The sequence below is a fragment of the Elephas maximus genome, chromosome 15, assembly GCF_024166365.1.
Source record: "Elephas maximus indicus isolate mEleMax1 chromosome 15, mEleMax1 primary haplotype, whole genome shotgun sequence".
Lineage (NCBI taxonomy): Eukaryota > Metazoa > Chordata > Mammalia > Proboscidea > Elephantidae > Elephas > Elephas maximus.
In genome coordinates, this window is record NC_064833.1 from 81,448,040 (window position 1) to 81,461,147 (window position 13,108).

The 13,108-nt window shown below is 40.4% G+C and overlaps 1 protein-coding gene across 1 annotated transcript; it reads left to right on the forward strand.

Annotated features, from left to right (window-relative positions):
• The first annotated feature begins 11,706 nt into the window (after positions 1 to 11,706).
• LOC126058885 (glycoprotein-N-acetylgalactosamine 3-beta-galactosyltransferase 1-like) lies at positions 11,707 to 12,768 on the forward strand. Its single transcript, XM_049854261.1, has one exon. It carries the CDS (start codon positions 11,707 to 11,709, stop codon positions 12,766 to 12,768), a length of 1,062 nt encoding a protein of 353 aa, XP_049710218.1.
• The last annotated feature ends 340 nt before the right edge of the window (positions 12,769 to 13,108 follow it).

The following is a 13,108-nucleotide window of genomic DNA, read 5'->3' on the forward strand; positions in this document are numbered from 1 at the left end:
TCTTCTGTATCACATTATTAGTAACCATTTCTTTTGTGAAAATCATGTCTTCCCAGGTTGATTACATGCTCCCCAAAGGCAGCAGGGTCAGAGTACTTGGTATCTTCTCCAGGGCATAGTTTAGTACCCTTAGCAACAGGAGCCTCACGAGCATTCTTGGAATTTAAGAAATGAAAAATTGAGTGAAATACTTCAGGAAACTTTTTTTTCTTTTTAGCACTTCTTCCCTTTGCCCTGTACCTTATTACCATTGATGTCTATATAAATCATTGCTGTCTTGCCACTGCACACACCCAGCCTGGAAAACTCAGAGCATGGGCTCTGGCTATGCGCCAGGCATTTGTGTTACTAACAGAATACACTGGGACCCTTCTGAAGACTTCTGAGGCTGGTCCAAGTTCCACAGTCAGATATGCTCTCTGCTCACCGTAATGTTCTGGAGACTAAGGAAACAGCATCAGGGTCTGTTTCTAACTTACTTCCTTTGAGTGTTATTATCACAGTGTTTCCAATTCTTTTCCAATACTCACCAATATGCAGAAAAAGCCATAGACTGCACTAAGAATTGAAGAGAATAGATTCTAGATGAGAGATGAGCCCCAATAAGATTATACAATTATGCTAATACTTGAAATATTTAATGATTGTTTTAATTAATGTTCTTAAGTACTGCTGTACGTCCATTAGATAAATACTGACTTAAGAAAACAGGGATATTTTTAAAGGAATGATCAGACTAGCTGAACCCTGGTTAAATGGGCTAACACAGGAGTGGATCTTTGCAGCCAAGAGATTAGTCATGAGATACGGAATCACAATAACAGAAATGCTCTCAGTGTTCTGTGAATGCATTGCAGGCCGTTTGTTCTTTGGAGGCTTGTGATAAATGATTCCAAGAACAGCTGGCATCCGGGAAAACTCCGTCACGGTCATTTAAAGGCTAACATGGGCACTGAGTCCCTAAGCACAGGGAAGTGTCTGTAGGATAGACTGAGATGCAAGTCTAAGAAGAGATCTCTATGCAGCTCACTTTTGAATGTGGAAATCACAGAATTGTTTTCGTGAAAATTTTTAGGAGGACTAGTAATTTGAAGCCTTCAGATACTGCCTTCCTCTGCGCTACAAATCTTACAAATTTCTTCTAAGTTCCTCTGTTTAAAGAAGTATTTTCTGCTTTGCTTTGTGATACGCTATTCTAAGTTCGATATCAGAAATCTCTGTATTTGTAAGCGCGTGTGAGGAAATTACTGAAGCCATACAGCAGGCTATTATTAGCGCAGAAGGGGCCAAGGATTTCTGCCTGGATGTGTGTGGAGTGCCGAGAGACCCGCAACTACATTGTACTGTGAGGAGAATGGTAACTATTTTAAATAAAGATAAATCAAATTCACCCGAGAAAGTTTGGAAATTCAGAAAATTGTAAAGCTCATGCTAAAACCTGTCCCTCAGAGATAAGTACATTCAACCTATGGATATAGAAATTAGTTATCATTAATATTTTGATGAATCAGAATATCTTCATTACTTTATTTACACCTTAAAAGCCATTTAAAGAGATTTTGCAATTCCATTTCTTCTTTTAGCTTCTTTTATAGTCTCTTTAAATACAGAGGAAGTAGGCAATTTATTTCATCAAAGATCATGTTAAATTCAGATCAACAAGAGTCAAGCCTTCTCTACAAGCTTACATTCCTTCTATTTATCCAGCCTGATATTCAGAGCTGACTTAGAAGCCTTATATTCCCATTTCTCTTAAGTAGTTCATAGGAAAGGAGACCCTGGGTGATGTAAGCAGTTAACACACTTGGCTGCTAAGGAAAGGTTAAAGGTTCAAGTCCACCCAGAGGCACCTGAGAGGAAAAGCCTGGCAATCTATTTCAGAAAGATCAACGATTGAAAACTCTATGGAGCACAATTATACTCTGACACACGTGGGGGTCACCATGAGTCAGAATCAACTTGGTGCCAACTGGTTGGTTTTCATAGGGAAACCAGTTCTAAACACAAAGGTTTGTTAGTAAATGTGAAAGGAGGCATACATGGCCTATAACAACATACAGTACATTCACAATTCTAGTGTCAATGTCATGACTATTTCCTCTTGGAAGCCTGACCGATACAAATGTCAAAGTGTTATACCATTATCTTTACTGGGGAATACTGAGATCCGTCTGTCTCCCGTTAGTACATGACATTTTTTGGTGTGTGCTTGTTCCTCTGTTTTGAAAGTGGGTAGTTCACCAGCTAAATCCTTCAAAATGGCATTCCCAGACAAGCATCTGTCTACCTCTCTGTCTGTCCCAGTTACTAGACATCGGGTTCATAGCATCTAGGACTTTTTGAAAGATTAAGTGAGTCAGATGTTCACCTAATAAAGTCAGAGGATTGGAAAAGAACAGCTATAAAGCAGCCCCGACAGTCAATAATGAAAACAACATAATGACTGCATATCGATTCTAAATATTGATCTTGCCTTTTTCTTTCTGAATGATTTTATGTTATATATATAAAATAGTTTCCCAGAAATCAACATAAATTTTAAAGGCCTTTATTCTGCATCATTCACAGCACGTAGTATAGTGGTAGACATAAGGCCAAGGATTAATGAATAACTGATTTGTTTACATAATTATTCATATAAGTGTCTGCATACACCAGGACATGCAGGCTGACATTCACAGTTTTATTATGTTTGAAAAATTGATTTTTTTTTCTAATTTTCTAATACTATACACATTGCTGTCAAGTTGATTCCGACTCATAGTGACCCTATAGGACAGAGTACAACTGCCCCATAGGGTTTCTAAGATCTTTTTGGAAGCAGACTGCCAGATCTTTCTCCATCAGAGTGGCTGGTGGGTTCGAACCTATGACCTCTCCATTAGCACCCTAGTGCTTAAGCACTATATCACCAGGGCTTCTTATTTTCTCACTGGGTAAATAAGATAACAACCAGACAATACTATATGATACTTACAGGAAGGGTCCACTTTCTTTGTTTGAGTAAGATATGTTACTCAAATCATAGCAATCTTGATTGCTCCCAATGCTGATTAAAACCCAGCTGAATGGATTGGGGCTAACCTGTATATGAACAGAGCTTGGGTAACTACCACTCACAGCCATTCGCTCCTAATGCTTTTTTACCACTAAGCTGAGTATCACGAAACCAAAGATAGTTCTGGGGAGAAGCAGATTCTGCAATTTCTTGAGAATGTTGTTTGCTTCATACTTAGCAAGAATGTTTCCTAAAGCCCTGCATTTACCAAAAATTATTCATTTATACTCATATACTTTTTAATAGAGAGGTAAATTCTACCAAATAATGTATGTTTATTTATCTGATACACATTATATACATCTAATTCACTATACATATGATAATTATAATGGAGTTGTGCTAATTTTTGAGTAGAGGTTAGTGGTGGTAAGGAGAAAACGTGGTTGATCTGAATGGGATCTTATTTAAGTATGATTGAAAGTAACTCAATTTAAATATTGAAGAGGTAAAGATTTTGTCTAGACACACACACACTTTTTAAATCCTAGTTTTTCAAATGCCTCCCTAGAATAACGATAAAGAATATACTGACTTTGAGTATTTGCTAAATATGGAAGTGATATGAAGAGCTAGAGTCTCTGGAAGCTCAAAGATCACCTTCTCTTAAGTAAATCCACCCAGAAGTCCAATGTAAAGTTCGTTATTACTCCGTAAGACAAATTTTACAGTGCAAATCATCTGTAGCTCAAATTTTAAGTATAAATGTTTTGTACCAAGAAGATTTACACATATTGTGTTTCCCAGCTAATGTAAAACCCGTTTATATATGTACAAGAAGTTAACATTATACTTTCCTTATATGTTATTGTTTTCAAAGCTTTTCATTGTTTTATGATTAATTCTTAAAAATTGTTACTGTGGAATGAGTTGAAAGATCTGTTGGGATAAATCATCTGCTATGATAGACACATTTCAGTCAATCAAAACTAAATACAACATGGATAAAATAATGAAGCCATTGCTTAGAAAGGTCTTATATTTTAAAACATGCATCATTATGGCACTGTAGTCGTCTCCATCTTCTGTTTCCCAGTAAGCAGACTCTAGGAACAGTCTTTTTAATTGTCATACACCAGTCAGTGTACATTTAAAGAATATCTACAATGTGCCTAGAACTGTGCTAGACCTGGGGCAGAAAGGAAGAACAAAATACAGCCCCCTACCTTCGAATTTGCAGTTGAAGAAATATAACCAAAATGTTCTTAGAAGTGAAAGTGGGGAGACTTCAACTCTCTTACTTCGAATGTGTCATCAGCAAAGACCGATCACTAGAAAAGGACATCATGTTTAGTAAATAGAGGGCCAAGGAAAATGAGGGAGGCCCTCAATGAGATGGGTTGATCCAATAGCCACAACAAGGGTCTCAAACACAACAACAATCATGAATACGGCATAGGACTAATGTTTCATTGTGTTCTACGAGGGACCACCATGAGCAAGAGCTAACTGGATGGTAACAATAACAACCCTTGATAAACTCCCAGTCTAAAAAGGGAAGACAATTATCATAGACGTACAAATTATTCCAATTACAGTACCATGAATGCTTTAACAGTGGTGTTTCCAAGGGCTGTGGGAGAGGAACTGTGGAGCTAGATTGGCTTGGGGAAACAAGATCAGGCAGGTACACAAAAAGCTGAGCTGCCCAAGAAGAGGAAGTTGACTCTTGAAACTGCATACACTGTCAAAAACCTAATACACAGAGAAACACCAGAAATTAGTGAAAGAGAATATATTTATTGTAAATAGATACAATCGGAATGGGGCAGCATCAAGCTGAGGTATCAGGAAGGCACTCTGAAGAGGGGATAGTGAATGCAGGTTATATAAGCAGGGTCAAGTCAGGGTGGTCTACTGAGGCTCATTGTAAAGTTCTTCCATGTTGATTTCCCAGACAACATGCAGGGCTTCAGGGTCCATCAGTTACGAAAATAGGGACATGCCATATATCCTAAAACACAGCTTCCAGTCAGACTCTGAAGTTCCTGCTTCTCAAAACTGGCTGCGCACAGATAATTGTCCAAAAGTGCCCAATGTAAAACAGGGCTAGAGCCATACACCAATTTTTTCTTAGCCTCAAGACAGCCCCTCACCCAGCCCATTTCCTAGAGTTCTTTCTTTTCCTCCTCAGAACTCCCTTGAAGAGAAACAGCCATAGGCTGGCCTAAGCCAACTAAAACTGGTCCTGCCCCCCATCTTGACATTCCAGATAACCTTTAGCTCATTAACTGCCTCATGCACGGTAAATTCTCCACCCCTGGGTGAACAGCTAACTTGCTAATGAAGAAAAATGGCTAACTTCCTCCTGTGCGGGGATCGAATCCAGGCCTTAGAAAATGCTTAGTCATTCCAAAACGCTCCAGGCCTGCATGCACTCCATTTTGTATTTTGAAACTGATCCTGCCTATATAAACCAGGCTCAACAAGCTGCCTATGAGGAAGTCTTAGAGAGCACTGAGCCCTGACTGTCTCCTTGTTTGGTCAACCTTTTGCTCTCCCCAACTCAATCTCTGTCTTTTTGGCCCTGACGGAGTCACACTGAGCAGAATCCAGCAACAAATGCCTAAGGCAAAATGGTCTCTGGTAAGCTGATTACTAGGCTATTGTTTGGCTTGAAGTCACCCCAAGAATACCAGTTCCTTAAAGACTCAAGGTTCAAAGGGACACATAAGGGCAAATGGTCTGGGTGGATCATCCCAACTTCATGGACCCAGAAATCTGGATTCCAGGAGAATTAAAATTGTTTCTCAATACCAATTTGAAACATTCTTCACAGAGAACTCTGTTGACACAGCTTTTTATAGTTGCAATGGCCTAGAAACCAGAGTCATTTTTTGCATCCTGTTAAGAATGTAGATATAGAAATTCTTAACTGATAAGACATTTGCAGATGTATGTTTGCTAGACTGTTTAATTTCTGTAACAACTTAATGCAGAAAAAGGTATAAATAAAATACAGCTTAAAGATCATTTTCAGACACTTAAGCCAACTCTCCTCATAATATAGGAGACATCTATTTACATTAAAAACTCAAATCAGTGCACAGAACAAGGTGCTATATACGTCTTAGGGTGCATTTTTTCCCATTTACTCACAGAATTGCCAACTGAGGCATTTAAATACTAAAGAGAAAGCAATTCTAGAAGATAATATGCTTAGATATTCAGAAAGCCCTTGCTAAGCAAATAGTTGTTTGCTCTAGACATAAAACTGAAATGTGAACGTACCTGCCTTGGCAAACTACTTCCTACACTATGCCCCTGCCCCACCCCCACTGTATACACTGATGAAAATTGATTTATATGTTTCTAAAGTTTTATAGTACAGCATCATATTTATCACTGTCAACAGACTTAGATTTTATTAATTTTGGTTTCTTCAAAAATATGTTACTTTTTATTATGAGCCTCTGTTGATTTCATAACCCTACCGACAGCCATTAGCAATTTCCATTCGAGGGGTGATAAATTGTAAATATAGCAACATATAAAACGTTTGTGTCCACATAAAGTAGCACAGAAGCACAAAAACAAGGTCATCAAAAATAAGCACACTCAGTTTAATACCAGTAAAATGAATAATAATAATGACACTCAAAAACTTGTCAAAAAGATACAGTGGGTTAACCCCATTCAACTCGACCATGAAATAAAAAACTAAAGAGTACCATGACCATACACAGCAATGATTGTCAACACTAAGAGATATAAGTGTAACGGTGCAGTGTACCTCCAGCAATTTCTGCACCAGTGAGAGGACCACACCCTGGCAAGTAATCCACTCTGAGTGCTTGAATCATTCACTTGCTGTGAAATCAATTCTTAAAAACTGCTTTAAGATGGTAGGTTTTAAACTCTATATTTTGTAAAATGCAGCATGTAAAACAGAAAGCAGAAAATTGCTGAAACATTTAATAGAAATTGCATTCCCAATTCTGTGGTGGTATTTCTTAGACAGACAATAATACGTTCTATCTTAGAGCTCGGAAACCCTGGTGGCGTAGTGGTTAAGTGCTACGGCTGCTGACCAAAAGGTTGGCAGTTCAAATCCACCAGGCGCTCCTTGGAAACTCTATGGGGCACTTCTACTCTGTCCTATAGGGTCGCTATAGGGTCGCTATGAGTCGGGATCGATTCGCTGGCACTGGGTTTGGTTTTGGGTTTATCTTAGAGCTCAATGTCTTAGAAGTCATTAAAATGCCAACTCTTATAATTCTGTAAGGATTGCGGTTAAAATAATCTGAAAAGGCAAGACTATACACATTACCTTTCTGAAGTTCTGAGGACTTGATATTGAAACCAAAAAAAAAAAAAAAACACTAAACCCGTTGCCATTGAGTTGATTCCCACTCATAGCGATCCTATAGGACAGAATGGAACTGCCTCATAGAGTTTCCAAGGAGCACCTGGTAGATTTGAACTGCTGACCTTTTGGTTAGCAGCTGTAGCACTTAACTACTACACCACCAGGGTTCCTGACACTAGAAAACTTTAAATAAGTTTTGTTTTTTTTTTGCTGTTGTTGTTGTTGCATTTAATTTTCCTTTTTTATTAAATATCTATTTAAGACTTACTGGATGGCAGCCGCTGTGCCAGGCTCTGGGAAAGCAATTATGAGCAAGATAGAGGCCCTGCCCTTGCACAGGGCAGAGAAGGACAATTAAGTAACACCTCTGACCAAGTCCCATAAGTGCAGTGAGAACAAGTACAGGTGTCACCGAAAGCCAGAGCAAGACCCCTGACTTGGATTGGGGAGAAGAGAAGGGAGCTAGAATGGCTTCCCAGAAGTGACCTGTAAACTGAGACCTTAGGTTTGAGTAGAAGTTAGTGAGGTTAGAAAAAGAGGAGACTGTTTCAAGAAGAGGAGGTCGCTTGTGTGAAGACTCAGAGTTAAGAGGAATCATGGAGCCAGAAAGAAATAAAAGGTCAGTAGGAATGGCGCTTAGATTTGTGTGGAGATCAGAAATAAAGATGGAGGGGTACGCAGGAGCAAGGGAGTGGAACACAGCACTAAAGGAATATTAATTATGGACAACAGAATGCCTTTGAAGGTGTGTTTGACAAGGCTTCCTCTGTGTAGAATAGACTGGAGGATGCAGGAGAGTCAGGAGCATGACTTAGAGGGGGTCTTAGTCATCTAATGCTGCTATAACAGAAGTACCACAACTGGATGGCTCTAACAAAGAGAAATTTATTTTCTCACAGTTTAGTAATCTAGAAGTCCAAATTCAGGACGTAAGCTCCAGGGGAAGTCTTTCTCTCTCTGTTGGCTCTGAAGGAAGGTCCTTATCTTCAATCTCCCCCTGGTTGAGGAGCTTCTCAGGAGTTGGGACCCCGGGTCCAAAGGATGTGCTCTGCTCCCAGTGCTGCTCTCTTGGTGGTATGAGGTCCCCAGTCTCTCTGCTCGCTTCTCTCTTTTATATCTCAAAAGAGATTGGCTGAAGACACAATCCAATCTTGTAGATTGAGTCCTGCCTCATTAACATAACTGCTGCCTATTCCGCCTTGTTAACACCATAGAGGTAGAATTTACAACATAGGGAAATCACATCAGATGACAAAATGGTGGACGATCACACAATACTGGGAATCATGACCTAGCCAAATTGATACACGTATTTTGGGGGGACACAATTCAATCTACGACAGAGATGGATTAACAGTGTCCTCTTTTCTACCTGAAGCAGAGTCATCAACATCTTTAAGACCAACCAGACTTAAGAACCAATTTAGAAAATTCATCCTTACAATTTTGTTTCTCTAGAACCACTCTTGGTACCAAATGTCTTAGGCTGGCTCTCTAGAGAAGCAAAACCAGTGAAGCATGGTGGCACAGTGGTTAAGAGCTCAGCTGCTAACCAAAATGTAGGCAATTTGAATCCACCAGCTGCTCGTTGGAAACTCTATAGACAAAAGCATAAAAAAACCCTGTTGCCACCAAGTTGAATCTGACTCATAGCAACCCAGTAGGGTATCAGTCAAATATACTCTATAAGGAAGCTCTAATCTGACCTATAGGGTTGCTATGAGTCGAAGTTGACTAGGCCACAATGGTTTTGGTCTTTGGTATATATATATACATAGAGAGAGAGAGAGATCAAGGAAATGGCTAATGTGGTTGTAGTGGCTGGCAAGTTCCAAGTCCATGGGTCAGATGTCAGGCTCGAGGCTTCTCCTGACTCACTTAGCTGCAGGGGATGATGACCCCAAGATTGGCAGGTAAGACAGCAAGCTGCTGTCTCACAAGCTGCAGAGGCCAACAAATCCCAAGGCTGGCAGACAATATGGCAAGCTGCTTGCTCTTGCCCCAAGAACCAGAGGTCAGATGATGACATGCTGGATGCAAGATCCAGAGCGAGCAAAGCTCAGTGAGCTTTGCCAGAAAGTCCATATATATTGGATGCAGACCACACCCCCAAGGAAAAGCCTTCTCAACTGACTGGCTACTTATAGGAGATCTCACCATGGAGGTGATTACAACATTACCTAACTGCCAAACTACAACATAACTGCCAAACCACTGAGAATCATGGCCCAGCCAAGGTGGAACACAACCTTAACCATCACAATCTCAAAAACAATTTTCAAAAATCATATCTTCTAGATAATCCAAGGGTCTATTTACATGATATTAATATTCTATTTTCTGAAGACATTATTGTTCTTAAAGGCTGTTTTTTGTCGTATAATTCTTCAATCTTATTACTATAAAATGTAATAGGGAAAAAAAAACCTTTAAAGATAAAGCATCTGATCAGTTAGACATACTTCAGTCAATTGTAATTACTCAGAGTACAAAATCAGTGATGACCATGTGGCCAGGAAATAACCTATGCTTAAAATCCTACTTTAATAAGAATTTCTAATAATCTTAGTCCTATTTTTTCCAGACAATGAATTATAGGAGAGGTCTTTCTAATTAACATCTAAAACCAATAACCAAACCGGTTGCCACTTAGTCAATTTCAACTCACGGCAAACCCATGTGTTGCTGAGTAGAATTGCACTCCACAGGGTTTTCAAGGCTGTGACTTTTCCAAAGCACATCAAAAAACAGATCACCAGGCTTTTCTTCTAAGGCACCTCCGGGTAGGTTCAAACAGCCAATCTTTACAATTTATAGCTGAGCACTAACCCTTTGCATTACCCAGGGACTCCAGTGAACATCTCCATTCAATAAATCTTCAGTGAACACCTACTTTGTGCCAAGCAGGTTCAGAGACCTTGAGGCTACAAAGAGAAATGAAAATCAGGTTCTTCCACAGTCTAAACGGTAGAGAAAGTTGTGCGAACACATTATAATGCTGCGAGTGCCATCATAGAGGTGACTTCCTAGGTCTAAAGGGGCAAATCTATGGATCTGACCCAGCTTCGGAGCTGAGGAGGCAGATTCACTAGGAAATTGAAGAAAGCAGCAGTTTGAATTGCTCTTGGGAGGGAACATTGACAGCCCAAGACTTGTTACTGTATTTTGTAGCTGCAATGGCTTAAAAATCAAATATTGATTTTCTTATCTTGTTAGAAAGGTCGATGAAGTTTTGCTGGACTCTTTTTTTGCACATGTATCTACGAGACATCTTAATAGCGCCCCCTCCCCCATACTTAATTCACACCTTTAAAGAATTTAAGGCTTGGAAATTGATTTTCAGAGACTTAGTCCAACGCAACATATAATGTAGGAGACATCCATTTATATTCCAAGCTGCCACACAACGCACATGGTAAGGTTCTGGACGAATCTTGCAGAGCCTAGACTTCTTCCTTTCTGTACATACATACTCACCAAGTTGTCAATTAAATAATTTTAAAATACCAAAGAAAAAAACTGTTTAGAAAAAAATAATAATAATAAACAAAAACCATTGCCGTTGTGAATTCCAACTCATGGTGACCCTATAGGACAGAGTAGGACTGCCCCATAGGGTTTCCTAGGCTGTAATCTTTACCAAAGCAGACTGCCACATCGTTCTCTTGTGGAGCAGCTGGTGGGTTCAGACTGCCAACTGTCAGTTAGCTCTTAGCCACTGAGCCACCAGGGCTCCTTGAAGATAACAGACGTAAAAATTAAGCCTATAGTAGCTCGTTTTGAACCTAAAACGGAATGGCGAAAAGTTACGTATTTCTGATGCTTATGCAAAGTAACTGTACTCTTCATTATTAACAGACTTAGCTTGTTCTAAGTGGATTTTTTTTCCCCTTGGGAATCTATTCCATTTAAAAAATTCTCATTTATGACATAAGCCCATATTACATTTAATAATGAAAACTGCCATCAGCAACTTGGATTCAACAGATGCTAAACCGCATACAGAGCAGCAAATGTAACGGAAATAATGGACATGCTCCGGTACAATAACACAGAATCACACCCACACAGGAGCGCACACAAAGGGATTAGCAGAAAGTCTGGAGGGCGCGGCGCGGGCGGGAGCGCGCTAAGGGCCGCCTCCCTCCGCCTCCACCTGCGCCGCTGCCGCCACCGCCGGGAGCACCTGGGTGGCGGCAGCCGGCAGCCAGAGCCCACCTGCGGCTGCTCGGAGGGCCACACCGGTCGGTCCCGGCTCCGCGTCCTCGCACCCTCCGCCCCTGCAGGAGGAGCGAGAGAGAGAGAACCGCCACGGACGTCAGAAATCCTCCTTTCAGAAATGACCTTCAAATCTTGGCTGCATTTTTTACCCTTCCTCTGTGGATCTGCAATTGGATTTTTGTTATGTTCTCAACTCTTCAGTATTTTGTTGGAAGAACAGAGTGACACCCAGCTTAAAATTCTTAATAATCATCCTCTTGCCAGGCATTCAGATGGTGCTGGACAGAATTTTCTAGAAAGACAGATGATGTTCCACGCAGATCCATACCAGCGTACAGGTGAGAACGCTGATGTCGCTGAAACACTCTATCGAGAAGTTAAAATCCTTTGCTGGGTTATGACGGGGCCTCAAAATCTGGAGCAAAGGGCCAAACACGTCAAAGCCACGTGGGCCCAGCGTTGTAATAAGGTGTTGTTTATGAGTTCAGAGGAAAATGAAGACTTTCCTACCGTGGGACTAAACACCCAAGAAGGGAGACACCAACTGTCCTGGAAAACAATCCGAGCCTTTCAGTATGTTCATGACCATTGTTTAGAAGAGGCAGATTGGTTTATGAAAGCAGATGACGACACATATGTCATACTAGACAATTTGAGATGGCTTCTCGCAAATTATGATCCCCAAGAACCTATTTACTTTGGGAGAAGATTTCGGCCGTTTGTAAAGCAGGGATACATGAGCGGTGGGGCAGGGTATGTGCTCAGCAAGGAAGCCTTGAAGAGGTTTGTGCATGCCTCTAAAACGAACACGTGTACACCTGCCACGCCCGTTGAAGACTTAGAACTGGGGATATGCATGGAAATCGTAAAGGTACACGCGGAAGATTCCAGAGATCCCACTGGCAAAGAAACTTTTCATCCTTTTTTGCCAGAATACCATTTAAGCAAAGGCGTTCTGCCCAGAACCTTTTGGTACTGGAGGTATAACTATTACCTGCCTGTAGAGGGTCCGGGTTGCTGTTCTGATTTTGCCATTTCTTTTCATGGTGTGCCCCTGACATTCATGTATGAGTTAGAATACCTGGTGTATCACCTTCGTCCCTATGGTTACTTGTACAGATATCAACCTGCCTTACCTGAGAGTCCACAAAAAGGAAATAAGCAAAGCAAACAAAAATGAAGATCCAAAATTAAACTTAGAGAGCCCTTGGAAGAAAACCAGGAAAGAACAAAGGTAGAGTGTCTTCCATCGCACTGGAGAAGGAACACTGCAGTTCTGTAGAGGACAATGGGGTCTCAGGAAGCAATGCGTCCTAAGTGAAATTTCCATATTAGAGATCTTTCCTGAGAATAACTAACAGGAGCAGTGAAGTTTGTTAAAATGCATTTTTGATACAGTGAAATATGTATGTGTGTGAGTTTGATACAGTGGTATATATATACACATACATGTACAAACTTGTGTGTGTGCATATATACATAAGTATGTGTGTGTGTATACATATATGTTCATCCAGAGG

Bases quoted from the DNA above. Each gene is read 5' to 3' on its own strand.
- LOC126058885 (XM_049854261.1), top strand. From the start codon at position 11,707: ATGACCTTCAAATCTTGGCTGCATTTTTTACCCTTCCTCTGTGGATCT.